This window comes from Struthio camelus, chromosome 22 (genome assembly GCF_040807025.1).
Source record: "Struthio camelus isolate bStrCam1 chromosome 22, bStrCam1.hap1, whole genome shotgun sequence".
In the NCBI taxonomy this organism is placed as follows: domain Eukaryota; kingdom Metazoa; phylum Chordata; class Aves; order Struthioniformes; family Struthionidae; genus Struthio; species Struthio camelus.
The window spans coordinates 4,006,516-4,026,883 of record NC_090963.1 but is presented as its reverse complement, the minus strand read 5'-3'; the positions used below and the strand labels follow the sequence as shown (position 1 = coordinate 4,026,883).

General features: G+C 48.2%; 1 protein-coding gene across 3 annotated transcripts in view; it reads right to left on the bottom strand.

Moving 5' to 3' along the window:
• Positions 1 to 20,368, bottom strand: part of GRIK4 (glutamate ionotropic receptor kainate type subunit 4) — a 223,356-nt gene that overhangs the window by 128,647 nt on the left and 74,341 nt on the right. For all 3 annotated transcript variants that reach the window (XM_068916506.1, XM_068916508.1, XM_068916507.1), the window contains exon 2: positions 17,600 to 17,731. In XM_068916506.1, the coding sequence (XP_068772607.1) occupies positions 17,600 to 17,681 (82 nt within the window). In that variant the 5' untranslated portion in view covers positions 17,682 to 17,731. The remainder of the gene's footprint in view (positions 1 to 17,599; positions 17,732 to 20,368) is intronic.

Below are 20,368 nucleotides of genomic sequence, written 5' to 3'. Positions count from 1 at the left end.
GGGAAAAAAATATACATACATATCTATCTCTCTCTCTCCAGTCCCACCTGTTCCTGCCAAAACAAAGACAACGCGACAGGGAAAACAAAAGAAGTTTCCTCCACTAATTACCCATTCTGGCTTTGCTAAGGAAGCTCCTTCTCAGTTGGACTGCACAAAGAAATAATTACTAGCTATTTTCTGTTATAGGTCAGCGAATGTGTCAGTTAGCTGGAGAGGCTGAAACGCAAAGGATGCGACATGCCTATATGCACAAAACAAAACAGCAGGCCAGGAGCAGAACCCTGCACACAGCTCCTGTGTCGCTTCCCCAGGTGTCAGACCCTACTGCTTTCCAAGAGACAAACTCTTCTGTTCAGCGAGAAACCCACTTGATCTCCCCGTTCAGCTATCAATTTCCTGACTAGAAGAATAAATAAAAACAAAGTTATTTTTCACATTACCGGATTCTCAGCTTTAAGCAGAATACATTCACATATATTACCCAGGGAGAGATTTTCTAAAGAGGGAAAGACAAAGTTTGATATTTATTCTGGAAATGGTTATATTTTACTGACAACCCAAATGCCTCAAAATCCAGGCACGCTCCTGGCTGAAGGCTGCTGCCAGAATCAGAAGGGGAAGAGAGGAGAGGTGCAAGCACAAAGTAATGCCTGGACTTCAATTTCTCCAGGTTTTACATTTCTGCACCTTGAAGCAGAATTTGTTCCCTGAAGTTCACTGCAAAACTGAGAAGGACAATTCTGGTGGTTATAAACATTTGCTCAGGAAGTCAGTGGCACTTTTCCCAGGGCACTTGAGAATTGGCTTAATTCAGTTCAAGCAGAGAGATTTATAAAATCGGCAGAGCAGCAATGATATTCTGAGTGTCAAAAGTGAAGTATCATGAACTATCACGTTTCACAGCAGAGCCTGCGCTCCCGCAACTCCCAGCACAGCAGCGAGCTTTAGCCCTGAAAGGTTGCACTGACCTGCGGAAGTGGAGCGGGTGAAGAAGTACATCACCTATTGCATGCACTCCTATGCACAGATGTCTCTGCTGGCCCTTGAGAAGGCTGGAGGAAAATGCAAGCAGGCATCTTGCACTGCAATCTAATCTGTTGCACCGTACCCCGCAGGTGCTGGCTGTAGCTCATGCAGCTCAGCACAGACTGTTTCCAGATGGGAGGAAGTGAAGAATAGAGACAGGGCATTTAAAACAAAAGCGTATGGCTGTATTCACTGAATGACTTTTTTTTTTTTTTTTTTTTTCCCAAAAGGGCTTTGAGTGTTAGTCACTCAGATGTTCTTTCTGGAGTTCAAAGCACAGGCTTTTTTATTATTATTTTGTTCTCACTCTACTTTGTCATGCTAAAAAACCATCCATGCTTCATGCTAGAGGTGGCTGTGTTTCAGTGGCAGGAGAGAAAACTCTCAACCCCTGTGCTTTTCTAAACCAAAGCCACGAAATCTTTTCCAGATTAGTTGAGTCCCTAAGTGTCAGGACACGGGTTTCCAAGGAGTGCTTAGCAGCATGAACTTCTGCTCTAAGAGCCTCTGTGCTGCTAGGCACTGCCTGGAAACTGCTTTCTATTTCCTTGCAATAAAACTGACAGGCCCAGGACAATAAATATCCACCTACCCTCAGCAAGAGACATCCCTTGCTGTTTGCCATCAAAAACCAGATAAGGCTGGCAATGAGGAGGAGGAGAAGCAAAGGAAGCAGGAAGGACCACGACCAGCTCAAAGCCACCCTTGGGAATGCACAGCTGCCTAGACCACCGCGGAAAACATCTTCTGCCCAAAAGTCCTGGGGTCTGGGGAAATGAAAGCATTTTTCAATAACCGTTGTGTTAGAGGCTTACTAACTCCTCCTTGCTGCTGCGCTTTGCAGAGGCACCTACTCTGACCTCAAAACGCTGCTATGTGCCATGAATGCTAGAGTTGGCTAAGATGACCCAGAAGCTCTTACTTGATAAACAGTGACTGCTCCTCCAGAGCTGTTACAGGCTATCAAGTAAATGAGACATGTTACGGGAAAAAAAATAGCAAAGAGCCTGTATTTACACAAAAGCCTGTAATGACTCCATCGCTGTGTCAGCTTCACATGCTTGACAAGACAGACGCAGGCAAACTTTGAGTCTCCTGCCTTCGTTTCATTTCCTTTCCATAAAGCAAAGTGCAATGGCCACAGATGAATTCTCCACTCTCCCTTCCTCTTCCTGGATTTAGCGTGAGATGCCCTTACATCACTCAAGCAGAAGGGTGAGGCTGGGGCTGCCTCAACATTAGTCTATAAATATCCCACGAACCACTGTGCAGCAGCAGAGCCCCAAACAACTATGGGGGTTAGCTAAGCAGCTGGAGTGTGCAACACCTTCATGCTCACGCCCAATGTCTCACTTCATTTTTCTGTGCTGTTTTCACCTTCTCCCTCTTGCTATCCAGCTAAAAGGAAAGCATCTGGTGAGATGCTGTTTTAAATTTATTTTGTTTTTTTCTCATTGGCCTTTGTGCTTACAGTTTACGGTTCATTTTCTATCAACTGTGGGGAACTTGTAACGGTCAGAGACACCCTGCCATGCAGCTGCTGTAGATGCCAGCCTGGAGAGGCACAGGGGCTGGCCCCAAGAGGAGCTGCGCTGCTGCTCTCCTTGCTGACGTCCCTGCCCCAAATAAGCAGCACTGAAGCATTCAGAGACAGAACTTTCCACAGATGTTCCTACAGTGAGCTGTGGACTGCGTGCACCATTCCCCATGGAAATGATCCTGCCTCTGTCCCTTTCAGGACATCTTGTGATACACTCGGGGCACGTTTCTGACCCATGCACACCCCAGCTCTTCCATTCGTTTTGTTCCCAGTGTCAATCGTTTCACCAGGACTATTTGCAGGGCTGCGGGGACGGAAAAAACACAGAAATAGAAAACAGTAACCTAGAGACGGGGAAGGGAGGGAGTTCAAAGTGCTTTCCTGCTAAAAAAACAACTCAAGCTGCCTGCAAATAAAACTCCGGAGCTCATCAAGTAACTCTGACCACTGAGGGTGCTTAATAAAGATTACTTTTCTATAGCTCCACTTGCCTGAGGCATCATTCTTTGCTAATGAGATGCTCCATGGGATTTAAACGCACGAGGATAGAACAGGCTTTTCAACCACAGCCGTTCAAATGAAAACAAGCTTTCTGCTCCAAACACCAGGCGCTCAGACCCCTGTCCTAGCCTGCTAATGGGAGAAAGGTAACGTGAGCACCTGTCTGCTGCCAGCTACCCTAGGATAGCCCTGCAGGAGCACGGACCGTACAACACATTTAGCTGCCTGTTTGTCCTTGCCACAATTTAATGAATATGCCTTCTAGCAGAACTGCTCTGGATCCTCAGTCATGCCAAGCTGGACAACCACACTGCTGCCTGGGAGACCCCAGAGGCAGCTATCCTATAGCATTACACCCATCCAGGACTGGTCACGTTGGGGGTTTGGGGCAAGCCCTGCTGGGGGCTGCAACGTGGGTGAGTCCAGGAGCACTGCTTCCTGCCTGGGCAGAGGCCACTGCAGCCACTCGCCTAATCCCAAAAGGCTCAACACCAGCTTCTGCAATGAACCAGCGCAAGTGTGGCTGGAGAGACACGTAAGGTGGCTACTGCATAAGAATTTGCACAGGTATCGCAAGATCTGTCAATGCCAAAGATTTTTCAACTGTTTTTTGCTTTGTTCTGTGTGATCGCTGTCTAAGATTATGATATTTCTGAGCATGCCTGGAAGCACAAGTACTTCCCACTGTACCAGGGCCTCTAGTGAAAAAAGCGTGCCAAAAAATTCCACATGCCACTGAAACGGATACAAACACAGCATATAATAAATGCTAGAGGTCTGCCACTGCCAAGCCATCTTCTGCGCAAGGGATGTGGAACAAAATGTTCTGAAGTGCAGAAGCCAAATGACAAAATTGACTTTTGCCACCGGTACAATGGGAAGAGGTGTGGGGCAGCTGAACTCGACTGGCAAAGCAACCCTGCATGGTGAATGAAGGAGTTAAGTATGATTAGGGGCATTCTGCCATGGTAACATTAAACGTCTGTGAATCAGATCTGGTACAAGGTGGGTGCGATCAAATGTGCTGTCAAACTCCATAGCGCACATGTACATTCACAAGGGCAAATTCTGTGAGTTACTGGCAACTACAAAGCCCTCCATCAGTGAGACGGGGTGACTAATCCAAGCCCTCGGACACTAGCTAGTCAATTCATCTTGCCAAGGGTAAAAACCACGCATCAGAGCTGGGAAGGGGGTGGAATCTGTAATGACCCTGGAGATCCACAGACAAACCTAAGCTGACACCACATTACTACTTTTCAGGCTTCATTACCCCTTGGGCTTGGCAAGAAGATCATAGATGTCTTAAGCTCACATGAGACAGAGCTTTAGGCTAGATCTCAGGCCTTCATCCTTGCCTGCACCTTTATGCTATGAAACCGGGAATAATTCCAGAGAACATGGCACATAAAGATCAACTCCAATGAGTTCTGCATGACGTTATGAGTAGGGTAGTTAACAGCAATCCCCCTCAGAAAGAGGCTCGTACAAATACACGGGCAAACAGGGACCCTTCCCTGCCCCCTCCTGCTATCCCAGGTCTAACTTACTCCCTGAACACAAAGCGTAGCAGAATGAAATGCATGAGATTGTAGCTGGGCCTGTTTCCCTATTCTAGAGGTACCTCAGCACCACTATTAATCATAAGATCCTTTCAGCATTTAGAGATACCAGGCTACCATGGACTACTAAACTGGTTGGATAGCAACCCTCCAGGAAACCCTAGACGAATAACATTAGCCTCCTGCAGACTCCGGAGGAGCCACCTCTGCCTGAGAACATCCGAATAGCTACTCCACCCCACGCTACATCCTAACAGCACATCAGCAGAAAAGCAGTGCAGAGCCAGCAGCACAGGCGTTGCTGGCCAGACTAGCACAGTTCTGCCACTGTCCTTCTCCTAGACCCTGTTCTATCTCCTCCATCCTTCGCCTAGTCTTTTAACTCAGATCTTAAATTAAAACTAACCCAGAAATTGTGTGTGACAGCACAGAGACCAGGGACTCAGATAGGACATGATGAACACAGCAGGTTTTGAACCCTGGATTCTCCTGCATCCTCTCTGAGATTTCCAACCCACTGGCTCCTGTGGATTGAATTCCTCTTTTCAAGCTGTATGAAAACGGCTCATAGACTCTTGAATTTTCCCAAGTACAGAGCAGGAGAGATTCTGGAAACCCCCAAAAGAGTTACATGAATGGGGGGGGGGGGGGGGGGGAGGAAAAAAAAAAAAATCAAACCCCATCCTTCCTTGTGTATTAGTCTTTTGTACCTCACAGGATCAGACCCTACCTTGTAAACCATTTGCCCATCCTGCATGCTGCAAGCTGTCTGGCTCAGGCACAGATAGTGCTGAGGGCAGACTGCTCAGCACGAAGATCTGGTCCTTCCTTCTGCAGACAATTTCAGAAGCATCTGGAGCAGTTATGCTTTCATAACTATCACTAAAGAGAGATGGGTCAGAAACACATGCAAGTTGACAGGTGACATCTGCATTAAGTCGGGTGGCCAGGTAAAGTTAGCTGAGAGCACCTGGTAGCTCTTCTGCAACAGGTCTGCTTGCAGAAGATCATCAGTACTCATTAATAATTACTGGATCATCTCACTATAATGAAACGGCAGCCCCCAAGATTTCTTGTACTCTCTTTCCCTCCTTCTATGTACAACTAGGTTTCATTCCCTCGCATCACTCCTTTCCAGCGGTCGAGTGAAAGTGTGTCATGAGCAACTTGCTGGCTACCTGCTGCTCCGTGCCTCCACAGGCTGGAGGAGCCCAGCCGAGCCCGCCTGTCCCCGTCAACGCGTGCGCGTCCCCCGACATTGTGCGCACGTCCCCCGTAGGCTAAGCTCTTCCTTCACCAATCCCTGCAGGAGATTAAAACTCAGTTTATTAAATAAGCCAGTGCTCTAACAAGGGTAATCCACAGATAATTTCACTCATTTAAACCCTATTTCATCTCAACCAAGTAGACTTATTTCCATTTAACAGTCTTAATTCTTTTAGCACTTTCCAGCCCCCAAATTGGCTTCGACAGCAGAATTGACATTCAGCCATCATTTTCACATAAAGTCCCGTTTAGTCTCTCCAAGCCCTTACGGCGGCTGGAGGAATTCACGAGCGGCGTCTTTGGGAAAACAAACCATGCCTCCCCACAGCCTTCACCGATAGCGCCCGGCGCCTTCCCCGCTCCGTCTCTCGCACGCCCATGCCGCTTACCGAGCTGGACCCCCGGCGGAGGCCGAGCCCCGCGCAGGGCACCGCAGCGGCCGGCGGGGAGCCACGATCCGTCTCGCCTGCCCCGCCAGCGGTCTCATCTCTCCTCTGCCTCTGCCGTTTTCAGTTGCTACACAGGTTCAAAACACCTGGAGAGCAAGAGCTAGAGCTTCTGAATCCAAGCCAGGACAATTTGGGCTTTTAGCCTTACGAAGGCGTGTATGTTTTAAACTGAGCCACAAGCAATTAACTGCAGAGGGGGTACTTGAAATAAGGGCCCTTCCAGGTCAAAAGCATCCTTTCTGGGAAGGCTGCCCAACTGCCCTGCAGTGCTTTATGCTAGCAAGAGCGCTTATAGCACCTGACTGAGCTGAGCACCGCACACGTTGCATCCAGCAGAGCTGGCCCCTGAGCTTGCAGGCCACGTACCCAGGGAGCACGGAAAAGTGAGCTTGCCAAGGGTTACACAGCAGGAGAATTATAATCTCAGCGCACCAGGCGCGATGCTCCACGCAGAAAGAAACCCGGCCTTACACCCACAGCACGGGGACCTAAGCTTTGCTCCAGCAGATCATTATGAGCTGGAGCTGCTTTGATTTCTTCCTCCTCCCATCTGCCATCCTCCAGCCTGCCTTTTCAGAAGGGCTGTAACAACTTCAGCTTCATCTCAGCTCACCTTCAGAAACTGGGGCCTCTGCCTTGAACTGCAAGGCTGTCCTCCATCTCACTTCCTGAAAACAACCTTAAAATTCATGCCACAGTCATTACAGATCTGCCTCTCCCTAAAAGCAAGTAATCACGTTCTTCAGTGAAGTTTCCAAAGGTGTCCCGTACTCCATCATCAGCGTTATAACTACTTTCTATCCTCCCATACTAGAAGTTGCTGCTTAGACCAAAAAAGCATACCTCCCTTGCGTGCTCATTCACATGTTATAACTCAAACCAAATCCTGCCCACATCCAAAAAATCTCCTGCTCAATTCAGGTGGTGCTCTAAATGCAAGTTAATTGGTCCATGGGGAGGAACAAATCTGAAGCTCAAAATATTGCTGATGCTGGCGCTAAGATTACAGGTGCTCCGAGCTGCCAGGACAGATGCTTTCTATCAAGTGAGCACTGCTTTGCAGCGTGATGGTTCTCACTCCCGCAAGGGTCACTTAAGGATATTTAATTCACGCTTATTCTGCAGTGAAGTGAAGCTCACCACAGAGCAGGTGAAATCCATCCTTCGTCAACCAGCCACAGGGAGAGTCAAGGGCAAGGGGCTGGGCAGCAGTAGTCTGTAATACAGACTAATGCACAAGTCTATCTCACGCTGCACTGGAGCTTTCTGCAAAAATTCCAGCTTCGCCGAGTTTGGCTGGGAGTTTGAATTAATTTTGGCAGCTGTTTAGGCAGAAAAGTAGGCATCTTTCATTCACGTAATTGATATTTTGTACATTATATATAGAGAGGAAAAAATAATGAAAGAAACAACAGAACAGCTCTTGCTATGACTAGCTTTCACTCTATGAAAGAAAAAGATCTGCATAAAAAAAATAGCTGAGCCACTAAACACACAAAGCACTGCCCAGGGGTAACAACGGTATTTAGATATAAAACAGTCATCTAGGGTTGCCTGTCTCAGATCTCGATCCTTGGCTTGGAGAGAACCCTTAACATCCAGGAGCAGAGATCAGACTGCAGAAGCAAACCTCTGTGCGTGCACTCATTTGCGTCCATCCTCAGACGCTGCCCCGTGATCGCACGGAACTGTGACTTTAAGAGGTACGTACGACATTTTCAGCGATCAGCCCCTCTTTCCCTGGCTCCTCTCCTTAAGCAAATTTTCCACTTCCTGCTGAATTGGCATCTACAGCGAGACCAAGGCAGCTTCCCAACCCGTGCAGCAGCACAACGCACTGCAGCGCGGGGCAACCACTGGCTGCACTGCCCCGTTGCACAGCAGTTTCACCAGCTCTAGTAGCAAATAGCTTTCATTAAGCAAACAAATTAAAAAAAAGAGAGGCCTACACTGATTTGCTACTTGTGCAACTTGACTGTTTCCCATAACTACCAGCTGACTTTCCCACCCAGATGCTCTGCACACACTGATCTATAGCTATATATATAAATACATGTGTGTGTATGTGCATGTGTGTGCCTCTGTGTGTATATACACATACACACACATATTTTATATATACATACACACATTTTATATCTATATATATATATAGAGAGAGAGAGAGAGAGAGATAAATATATAAAACAAATCAAAACAAAGCTTGAGGCCTTTTGGGATGCATGAAGGCACTAGCCTGCCACTCAGATATTACTGAACATGAACAGATCAGTAAGGATAACAGTCTGTTGGAAAAGGGAAGGAGGAGGGGGCATGCCAGAGGTGCAAGACACACAAAGATTGTCTGTCTTGCTGAATCCAAACCTCTTTTCGCTCTCGTAATATTCAGCTCTATAGCATCAATCTAGGATACAAATCTGCTTGTTATTTATTATTCATGTTATTACAGTGCTGGATCCTTAGTTGCAGACTACGGAAGGCATTCATTGCATTTTGCTTAGCAAAAACCACAGCCTAGAGGCACCCCCACTTCCCGAGCTGCCAAGCAAGGTGAGGAGCACTGCTGGCCCACAGCGTGGTGAGCGGGGCAGCTTGTGGGCAGGCGCAGCCCGGCTCCGGGTCGGGGGTCCACACAGGACACTCCTTGCCACAAAGCCACCTCAACAGAGGACAGCAGAACAGGGTGCCAGCATCACTCCCGTCAGGTCACCCCCTCCTCTACACCAAGCCCACTTTTCTTGTACGAGGAGCCCCACGCACACACGCGGCTCGCTCAGTCAGCCCTGGCCACGTGCAATTCAACACAGTCATCTCCATGCTGAAGGAAAGCATCCTTCCTTCGCTCTTTGGCACCCTGTCTTCAGCCAGTACGCCAAATAGGCCCTTTAGTTCCTAAAACCAAAGCCAGATAAGGCACGGACAGAAAAATACTTCCAGGATGCGAAGGAAGGCCAGTATTACTTAGGAGACCTCTCAGGGAACACTGACATCCAGCAGGACCAGGTGCTCTCCCAAATCCAGCCCATAAACGCTCCTTAGAGCTGCAAAAAGGGCTTTCCCTCCTCTCCTCTGCCTTCCTGAGGATTAGCCTTTTAGACAGGGCGGATGCTCAAGCGGTCACGTTCAGCTCCACCCAATCCCCCCTTGCTGTCTCGGAGGGCTCCTCCTCAAAAGCACTCGCTCTCCTCCCAGAGTTTCCCCTCTGTCTAGATGGTGCTAATTAGCCTCCTGCCTCCACAGGCAGGGAGGCAGCCCAGTCCATCACTAGGAGAAGTCGCATTGGCAGATCTGGTGGGAACCCCATGGGAAACGCTGCTAGACCACGGGGACTGCACAGCAACCACGTCCTCCTCAAGCACCCGCGTCAGGACAAGCGCAGGGAGCCTGAATGCTCTGCCTTAAATAGAGACCAACGCCAAAAGAGTTCAAAAAAGCCATTTTTCACCTGATCGTTCCAGAGGAAAACCGATTAAATGAGAGACCGTAGCATACCCTAGAGGCACACTGCCCCCCTTTGAACACGCAAACGAGACAGAGGACAGTTCTGCTGACTCTTCCTAAAGCTTCACACTCTTTTCACCTTGGAAGTAACCCTCATGGGTGAGCTGCCTGGAAGGAGAAGTGCTACTGCAAGACCATTCAGGACAGGGAAACTATACCTAGGAGGTGTGACACTCTTGGCTGATCTTCGCAGTAGTCGGGCAAGGCTGCAATACAGCTCTGCCTAGGGAGAACTGCAAGGAAAAATGGGCAAGTCCAGGCAACAAATTGCTGAGAGGGAATGGCATATTTATGGGTGATTTTTTCTTTAAATAAGGATTTATGCACATAATACAGAAAGCATAAATAAAATATCACTCTCCTAGAAGAATAATGAAAACAAAATTAAAAGGGCAAATAGTTAACACATGAATATTGTATTTTCTCCACCTCTCACCACTCTTCAGGAGCAGATGACAAATAACTATGAATCTACTATACCTTAATGAACTTAACTAGGCCTCTTTAATATTGGGGAAAATGAAACATTTATAATGTTTCAGCTAGACAAATTTATTAAGGCAAGTATCAACAAAGATGTTGATACATCTCCTCCTCCTCCCGCGCAATTCTCTTTCTTCAGATTCTAGGAAAGCCCTGAATGAAATACGAAAACCTTCGGAAAAAAAATATCAAATCGATATCGGTCAAACTCTACATGCAAGTACTCAAACGAGCCCAGCAACGTATGAATCAAGCAGATGAAGAAATTGAAACGTGGTCATCCCGTAGCACTTCACCTCCAAGGAGCAAGGGTGCTGGTGGGTCGTTTCCCCATGGAAGGTCTCTAAGAGAGAGATATCTACTGCGTGGGCTTGAAGGGAGCCATGGCATGCCCCTCAACAAGGCTCCACCTTGGGTGCCTCGACACTGAGACCACAACGTACGCGTTACATGCGCTTACCCCCGCTTTAAGTGTAAACTTAGCTGCAGCCCTTCCCTGCTCAGCCATGGCGGCATGGGCCCTGCCCTCCGCTCGTGCCTTATCTCTCCAGACGTAACCCAGGCAAACGTCAGTGAGCAGTGAATTCCTCTGCTGCCCCTGGTGCCCAGGAGGCAGCCCCCGACCAGACCCCCGAGCAGCTATGCCCTCCTCCCAGCCGCACACCTCGTGACTCCTCAGACCAAACCAGCCTCTCCAAATACCGTTTCTTTGCACAACCCTTCCTTTGGGGAAACGGGAGAAAGCCCGGAGCCACCCCACCTAAACAACGTGCCTGCAGGGCCACAGATGCTCACTACAGTCAAAGGGCGAGCGTGAGGTCCCCCCAGGTGCCAGCCCTGGTGTCCGCATGAGATAAAGCCCCTCTGTGAGCGCCCACCTCCTTCCACATAGCCATAAAAGGAGCACAGAGCAATCTGGCCCCAGCAGTGAGATGAATCCAGGTCTAAGTACACAGTAAGCGTACAGGGCCAGCCATCGCGGTAATCTCTCCCTGGTTTGCAATCCCATTTAGTAATATCACAGTCCAAATACGACTGCGTTTCAAAGTGCGCGTCCAAAGAGTGCTGCTGCTGCCCCTGCCAGGCGCGCAGGTACAGCATCGCGCAGGGGGCCTTGCAGCTCACAGTTGGGACCAACACAAAAGGATTATTTTTAATATTTTAAAAACATTTAGGTCCACACAAGGAGAAAGCAGCTAATCGCGTATGTATTTTAGTGACCTGTTTTGTTTCCAGCTCAGTTCTTCCCCCCCCAGTCTGCTCCCTCTGGGCTAGGAATAATTAGCTTGGTCTCCTCCTGCACTGGCGGTACCTAAAGCCGTTTCTCCTACAGTACACGGACAACTGGCCGGAGAAGAGTAGTCAACTAACTCCCTGCCGACAGCTTTGGTTTTTTTCGACCTTAATCATATTTGCAAGTGGAAAGGTTTTCCAGCAACAGCACCACCATGTGAGACTTGAGAGATCGTTTCCCTGCTTTAGGCTGATCGCCGCGACCTTACTGGGTTCAAAGCCGGCGTAAGGCCCTTTCGCTGCTGGGGAACACCGCGCTGGTGGACACCACTCTGGTGGACAGCAGGTCATCGCAGTTGCATTGGTATCATCCACAAAGGCCTTGGTTATAAGAGGTGTTTGCACTTTATCTGTCACGATGTTAAACGCTCCTCTGCTTCCTCACAGGCACAAGAAGTGCAACTTAAAAGTCACGTTAGCTCCCTGCAGTCAAGGGAAAGGGGCAGCGGGGCTGGCACAAGCCAACCTGCCACGGAGCCACAGCTCTCCCTGCCTGCTCTAAAGGGCAAAGTAGTGTTTCCTCATCATCTCACATTTGTGCCTGCCCATAGAGACTGGCATTGTAATTTTTCCGTTATGGCACCCCGGGGGCTGAGTGCATCTTTGGCATCAGTAGAAGCACCAATAAAAGATGCAAGCCTCCTCCCTTTAAAATGTTAATGTTAAATAACATGCTGCCTTGTGGGATTTCTCTTGCACTGCCTTTAAGAGAATTATCTATATCCTTTGGGAGCTGGGATTGCTGAACTAAACAGTCCACAATTCTGTTCCTTGCTATTATCTTTTCCTTTTGCCTTACACGTTTCTGATGCTCAGTGTTTTTCCCTTGTTTCAGCCCTCCAGCACAGGCACAGCAATGTACTAACTGCATTAGAGGGTCAGAATCTCACCACTCAGCTACAGGGCCTTTAACTTTACTAAGCAAGCAGCTTACTATCATAAGCACTGTGAGAGGCTAATTTTGCAGGGGTACGAGGCTACACAAAGGATGCTTTGCTATGCAGGTCTGACTTGGCGATATGCAGGAAACAGAGGGATACTACGCCACGTGCATCTGAAATGGCAGTTATGCAAAAAAAAAAAAAAAAAAAAAGCAGGATGCATGTGCCCAATCTGCCTCTTCCCACCTACTGCAGTAGGCATAGCTAAATGTCAGTGATTTCCCACAACTCCTCATGCTCGAGGGGATCCCAAGAATATTTTCTTGATATTAACATTCCATGATCAAAGCAGATGTAGGAGATGCACAGCTCTTTCAGCTTTCCAGGTATTTGGAAATAGCCCTGCAAGCAAGGACAAACATCCCAGGCTGGCACTTCAGTTTTGGTGACCGCACACTGCCAGTATGGATTCTTGTAGACTGACCACAGGTTGCTGCTCTGGCAGATGAAGCCTCACCAGAAGCACCTGGACAGCCATGCAGATTGCTTCAGTTACTAGCTAAGCGGTGGTGGATACCTGCTCACTGCGCATGGGGCTGACGAAAAGGATAGTGAAAACTCCCCAACGTTAACACTAGGTCTCACGAAGCAAAATACCTTTACTGCTAGAGCTGTATGTTGCCTTCAGTATAACATTTGCAAAGTTGGGAGGTAGGAGGAGGGAAGACATTTGGACAGACAGACCGAGGCAATTATAGAAAGGAGCACTTCAAGCAGCTGCAGGGCTGAAGGAGGCCTTGCAAGAATAGCTTGCCAGTACATCGTATGTCAGTACTACTGAGCCTACTGCTACTTTGGGTAACGTCATGAATAAACTACAACTCTGGCTTGTATATGAATTTTAAATGAGCTGTTAGTACACCCAATGAATCTAGCAAGAGAATACCAATTTAGGGCTCTGACGGTCTGGCTCTATAAGACCAAGTAAATAACTCAGTAAATAACTCAAGTAAATTTCCTGACACTTTATTGAGCATGAGTGAACAAACAAAAAACAAAACCAGAACTACTTCTACAGACAGTTTAAGCTGCAGAAGACCAGAACGGGGTAAGACGCTGACCCAGAGCACGCAGCGCCAGCCACTGGGCGGGGCAGAAGGGAGCTGTGGTCTTCTGCGCTTTTTGGCACGGGGAGGATGGAATATAGCAAGTGCGAGACACATCTCAGCAAGCACCGACTACTGGGTTTTGTTCCCAGGAGAGTGTGATGTGGGCTCTTGCAAGGGCTATAGGATGTCTCCAGGCACTTCCTTACATATCTCCTGGAGCTCTTGGAAACATCCAGGCACATGCCCACTCCCGCCTGTTTCTTCATCCCCACTCACAATCGATTTTTAAGTATCTAAGGAGAGATATCTCACTGAGTTGGCTGAGAAAGAAGAGAAAAGGGAAGTGATCTTGGATAAAGTATGTAGGAAATGTCAGTGAGGAAACTTCAGCACTTTTCCCCCTACAAAGCTCTCCAGAAGAACATGAACTAGGAAGTTTTCTCCGGGATAGGATTAGAAGGGAATATACAAAGTTTAAGGTGGGGGGGGGAGAGGGGAAGAGTTGGACCACCACCTTTCCTGAGTATCCCGCAGAGGAATAGTGCAGTAGTACCTCCAAGCACACTACAGTCTACAGATTGCTCGTGGCATGCCAGAGTTGCAGGGAAGGTCACCCTATAGCCAATGTTCTGATCACTGTTTTGCACAGACAATGTTGCTAAAGCTCACTGCAGTGCAACACGTGGCAGGTCCCATCCAGGCTAGTGAAACAACATTGCCCTTCCTATCACTGCATGCTCAAAGATGAGGCAATCTGCTGCCTAAAACACAACTGAAATATCAGGGCCAAGATTCACTGGAAACCCCAAGAGAGCAGCAGCAGGGGAGCTCGGTGCTTGGTTCAAAAGTCCAGCCGTGTCCCCCGACTCAGCACCACCCTGCCTCCTTCCAGCCACGAAGCCAAGTGCAGGAGACAATCTCTTCTGGCTAGTTTGCAGGGAACACAGGCATGTCGTTGCCTGTATTCACCTCACATTACTAACCATAAAACTGCATTGGAGTGGTCCATTACCAGATGGCTTTCAGAGTTATTTTAAACGTTAGCTTGCATTTTCTTTGAATATTCAAATGTTCATGCTGGTCTGTTTTCCTTCCCTATGCAGTGCATTGATTTATGTTGCTAGATACCGTATCTCCCTGCCTTGCCAAAAGTATGCATTTGGGAATGATTTCAGGGCTGCTGGTATTATTTTTCTCTCCTTTTATTTTGTACTTTATTTTTATTAACTTTTTTTGCTGAATATGTTGTAAAAAATAAAACTGTGTCTTCAAGAAACAAAACCAAAACCCCAAACCCCTCCTCAGCTCTTTGCCCATCCGCCTCAGGCTCCACCAGTTTCAGAGAAGTTAGCTCTGACGACGAGCACAACAAAAGCAGTATCTATGTATTCACATACCTACCTGAGCTTTCCCCTTCCTCAGCAAACTCTTGCTTTAGGAGCAAGTGTGTGAGGATTAGCCAGGTCCTGAACCCCTAGGGTTACTTCTTCAGCAGAGTGATTCTCCTTAGAAACGCGTCCAGGTAAGAGGTAAGGACCACTGGTGTCCCGTTCTCATGAGCTATGAGGTGCTTGGAGACCCCTGGCCACTCTTATGCGTAACACCATCTGGCACAGAAGCTGTGACCTTTAGTGACTTTTAGGAACAGCAAAGTTCCTTCCCACTTCTTCAACAATATTACTCATTCTTCTTAAATCTTGACTTCTACACTTAACTTCCACCCTCATATAAGTTCTTCAGCCCTAGGAGGATTCAACAGATAGATTTGCACTGCCTTACCCTGTGCAGGCTAAGGAAATCCAGTATTTCCTTCTTGGATCAGGCAGCAGTGTAAGGTTTAGGGAGGTAGCTGCGTCCAGAGTTGTTCCTTTACGCTTACAAAGGAATTTTAGGGGCAAAAAGAAAAAAAAAAATAACAAAACACTAAATGCATGAGGATTTTAAAACTAGAGACGTAGATCAAAGGTAGCATGACGTATGTGCGAGGACTCAAAACTGCAGGTGGCACAGTCTCTGGGACAGAAATCAAGGCACCATAGCATTGCTGCTGGGCAACGTTTTGCTTTTACACACAGGCGCTGCAACCCTGGGACAGTGCAAGTACACGACTGCTAACGAGGAGACAAATTTAACCAGTACACGCTCAGCTATTTACCACCCTGCATCCCAGCTAAGCACGGAGGCACACCGTTGCGTACTGCTATAAGGCACTGGGACTTTGACACGTGAGCTAGCCTTAGTGTAAAGGTGTGAGCGATTTTTACTATGAATATACCTTAAGGTAGATATCTATCTTAAGGCCCCTGTGAAGCGTCAAGATCTCCTTGCACCAAGTGGTAGATACCAGGTACGGAAGACAAAAACAGCCAATTGGACAGAAGAAGGTGTAAGGATTTTCCAACAACATGACGGTTGTTCGTGGTGAACCCCTCAGCACACAGACACCTCAACTTCTTGTCTGCCCTCAGGGGTCAGCACTGACGTGGCTTCAAAGCAGCCACCACCAGCTTCACTCTAGCAGCCCTGGAGCGCTCACAAAGTCAGGACACAGAAGGTAAAGCTATTTCACCACAGGAGCTGCCCCAAGAGCTGCTCTATTTCCAGCCGTTAACTCAAAGCACAGCCCAACCTCTCAGAAACATCTTCCCATTTCACTCGGGGCTCCACTGTGCAAACGGACAAAGGTCCTGGCTCCCAGACCAGCCTCCAGGCCAGCGTGGCTACGGATACTGCCGGGGAGCTTCCCCTTCCACTCACACCACCCTAGGATCTGCGGTGCTTTCCACGCACAAGGGAGATGGCTAGGGTACAAGGCGTAACGAAGGACCTCTCCTCTTCCACGTCCTGATAACGTACCCTCCATACCCCTCCCCTTCTGTCGGCTCAAGTGGAGGATCTGTCCATCAACGTGAAATGCAGTCTGCAGAGCCGAAGAGTATGCAGCATGAGTGCTGCCCATGAATCACAGATGCTGGGGATATAAAATACCCAGCCACCCTTCCCATACTCCTGCCAGCACAAACCCTCCCTTGCTATATTTCTGAGCTGCATCATTCTCTACTAGCAAAGGGGAGAAGTAATTTTACTTCAAGTGTCACCTGTGAAAGTTGCAAATGGGGGCAGGAATAGATTAGCTTATCTGCAACAAACAGTTAAGAAAAACAGCAAGTAGCTCCAGAGAGAACAGGCATGAAAAGCAGTTTTCTTTCTAAACAGCAGAGCAAGGTGTCACTACTATGAAGCGAGTTTTGTTAGGAGGCATCTGGATGCATTTCTGGTCCCTAATCCACACAGGCAGCGAGCAAAGATGACTGTGCCTCTTAAACTCTTTTTAATAAAGCCCAGAGGAGACTGAATGCATAGAAATCTCTTATAAATGGAGCATTTTGAAGTTATTAATGTTCCTGTGGCACTGTGAAACTATGTTCAGCTTGGGCTCAAACACTCCTTGCTCATCAACATGGGGACAAATAAATTTGCAACAGAAAATCATTTCCTATTGTGTGGAGCTTACTAGAGCATCAAGGGGGATGGGGTGTAGGGGAGACCTAGTTTCCTTCCTCAGTGCCTCTCCCAGCAGTGGCCTTCACTTCAAATTTATACAGAAAAAGATTCCCATCAGGTAACATTATCACCATAAAAATCAATGCAAATATATACAGTCACTATAAACTGCATTTCATTTACGTCCCTGGAATACTATCACAGTTCTTCCTTCAAGAAGAGCGAAATCCGAGGCAACCGCCAAAGCCTCGACTTGTGCCTCAAGATAAAGGTGAGAGCACATCAAAAAAACGCAGGTCAGACAGACCATAATTCAGCAAGTCACCCGACCCCACCTGAGCAGGGAGTATCGCATGAACTCGAGGCGCCCAACAACCAGGAAGGCTTGACTTCCCTTATCCGAACACGTCCACGCAGAGCGGTCCAAGCCACCAGCGGAGGGGTGGTTAAACGCAGATCAGACACTAGGCTCTGTACTCACCGATCCTCAGGGAATGGGGGATGGCAGCGCTCTTCATTAGCCACAGCAGAAGGAGCACCAGAGGCGCCAAGACACGGGGCATCTTCTATAAATCCTCATGGAGCCCTTTGGTGGTCTGGGCATGACATAACTCTGCGGAGAGGAAGACACGGCACTGTGAGCACCTCAGCTCTCGAACCAGCAACTCAGCAGAATGACACGGCTTTGAGCTTGCCAAGTACTTGGGACAAAGCGTCTATTTACCAAAGGAGGAGGAGGAAGCTATTTACAGACTATGAATTATTCAGGAATTGGAGTCAAACTGGGCAAAGAGCTTCTAACAAAAAAATAGGAAAGAAACCCAAGGAAAAGTCCAAATATTTCATCTTGGCATTTTTAGCACTTCCACAAAAACAAGTGGAAATCAATATTGAGTCACATCTATTTAATTTCCTTTTTGTTCATTTTTTATTTAAAGCATCCTGCAACTTGAAATATAATACTGAGTTCTGGTTTAGGATAGGACAAAATATTTTCAAACCAAACATGATTTGAGGAACGGAAGTCAGAGGAATAGTCACTTTGGCCACCAAACTAGAAACCAACTCTTTGTATTGCTCCAGCCCCAATGTGACAGTGACCATCTTCCTTCTCTTTCACATACAAGATGCAGGACAAAACCAAGAGCAGGTCCGTTTCTTTCTCTTCTTACCAGGCAACCTAGCTTGCAACACTTAGTGGTCTAGCTTTCAAAATCCAAACATCATTAAAATGGGAGAAGAATTCACAAAGCTATCATTTGTACAGAAATTGGCACTGGTTGCCCCACAGCAGATTCCCCAGTACAGTTAAACAAGTTTTTAACAAATACCATTTAAGCAGCTACAGAGAGAAGAGATTTCACTTTCCAGCAGAAACGGCTGTCCCTCAAGTTGATAAAATTATCTCCGCAGGCAGTAATGTCCTTAAATGCTGACTTTGAATATTTCATCTGCTACCTTATCTATCCCTTCTCCAATTTACTGGCAAACATTCTCACACTACTCCATTTGTCTAATTTGTGGGCCAAACATGCCAGTCATGACACAGGCAAAAGTTTTTAATCTGCCTTTGAAGTTATGGGGAGTTTTGTTCGAGAAAGGTATAGCTTTTTTTTTTACCTGCAATTTTTAAATTCAGCTATTTTTAGATTACAGGCAGACGTCCGCCATCTCGTCTCGGCACTCCCTAAGGGCTATCCCCCTTTTTGCAGAGGGGGAACGGAGGCAGGAGAAGAGACCTGGCCCTGACACAACCAAACCGCGGGGGCCGAGCTGGGCATCGCTTACGCGTCCGGCCACCCCCTGCACAGCTCCTCTCTGTCGAGCGACTTCCGTTCTAGATCACGGCGCTACTTGGAAGCTGGCCCCACCAGCCTTGCCTTCCGCGTCACAATTTACTCAGTTTTGAGAAAAATCAAGGGACCGCAGGTTCAAACGCCAGTCAGAAGCTTGCAGAGCGCCCTGACTTAAAACGCGCTGAGCCCTCGCCTTCTGCAAAGGCAAAACCTGCCAAAACCACTCAGAAATCATTAGCCACCTCCGAGAAGCACAATGACGGTTTTCTTTTCTTTGGTGGGAGTTACTGAGCAACGTCTATGGAGGAAAAGCCCTAAAAGGTTACGCATATGGTAAATTGGTTACTCAGAAGTGTTGGCAGCAACACAGACAGGCTGTGGAGCAACATAGCATTTGAGCACTTTGAAGCAGTTATTTCAAAACTTTCCAAGTTATTGACAAAACAGCAGGATGAAGTCAAATTTACTCACACCGGTATTACAGCCAGAGCCGAGGAGCTCTCACGACGCTGAACTCACACACACGCACCCCTACCCCCTCCCAAATCTCTTCCCAACAGAGCCAGAGCAGAAAGAGGAGATCTCCTATGGGCCCCCGAGGCGCTGAGCCTCTCTCAGGACTCAGTTTTGGTTTTCTCCTTTAGGTCCCACTTCTAGCATCGCTACTGTTGTTTCGGTTCTTGCAATGCAAAGAGAGGCGCGAGCTCCCCGGCTAGCCGGTGGGGATCAGTAAGCGCATCTCCACTAGCAAAGTGTCCCATCCGAGGTCCTTGGTGTATCTTGCCTTCTCTCTCCTCCTCCCTCCACCGCCCCCTCCTGTCTGACCAAGGCAATCTGGAGACTACCGGAGCCATCGGAGCGAGCGAGCCTCCAAACACGTTTTGAGACGCAACGGAGAAAACTGGCAACGGCTCGTCCCTGCTGTTTTCACCGCCACGGTCCTGCTGCAGCCTGCCAGCCAGCGACGCCTCAGCTGCCTGTTCGCTCAGAAGGGCGACAACAAGGTACTCGTACCAGAAACCAGCAGAGACCTCGGACGCTCCAGCACCGCGCTGCCCCGATCCCTCGCCCCGCTCCTCCCTGCGCTCCCCTCGGCCCCCGCGCAGGCTCCTGCCTTCACGCTGCCGGCGGCACTCGCGAAGGAGGACATAGGAAATGGCAGTGCACTTTTCGGTCGCTATAATTCAGTCCCGGGGGAAGATGGGAAGCTGGCCGAGCTACGCCAGCCGAGACGGGGAAAGAGCCACGCTGCGTTCAGCTCCGTGGGACGCACCTCGAGGCCCCCTCCCCTGTTTGCAGCCTGGTTTGGTGAGGAGGCAAAGTACAAGACTCCCAAGGAAGCTGCTATCTTTGCATCACCAGCCTAGAGTTAATAACTACGCTAAATAATAAATACAGGGCACCCGCTGTGCTCTGCTATGTGAGCGGCAGGGTTGTAATTACCTAGAACATGG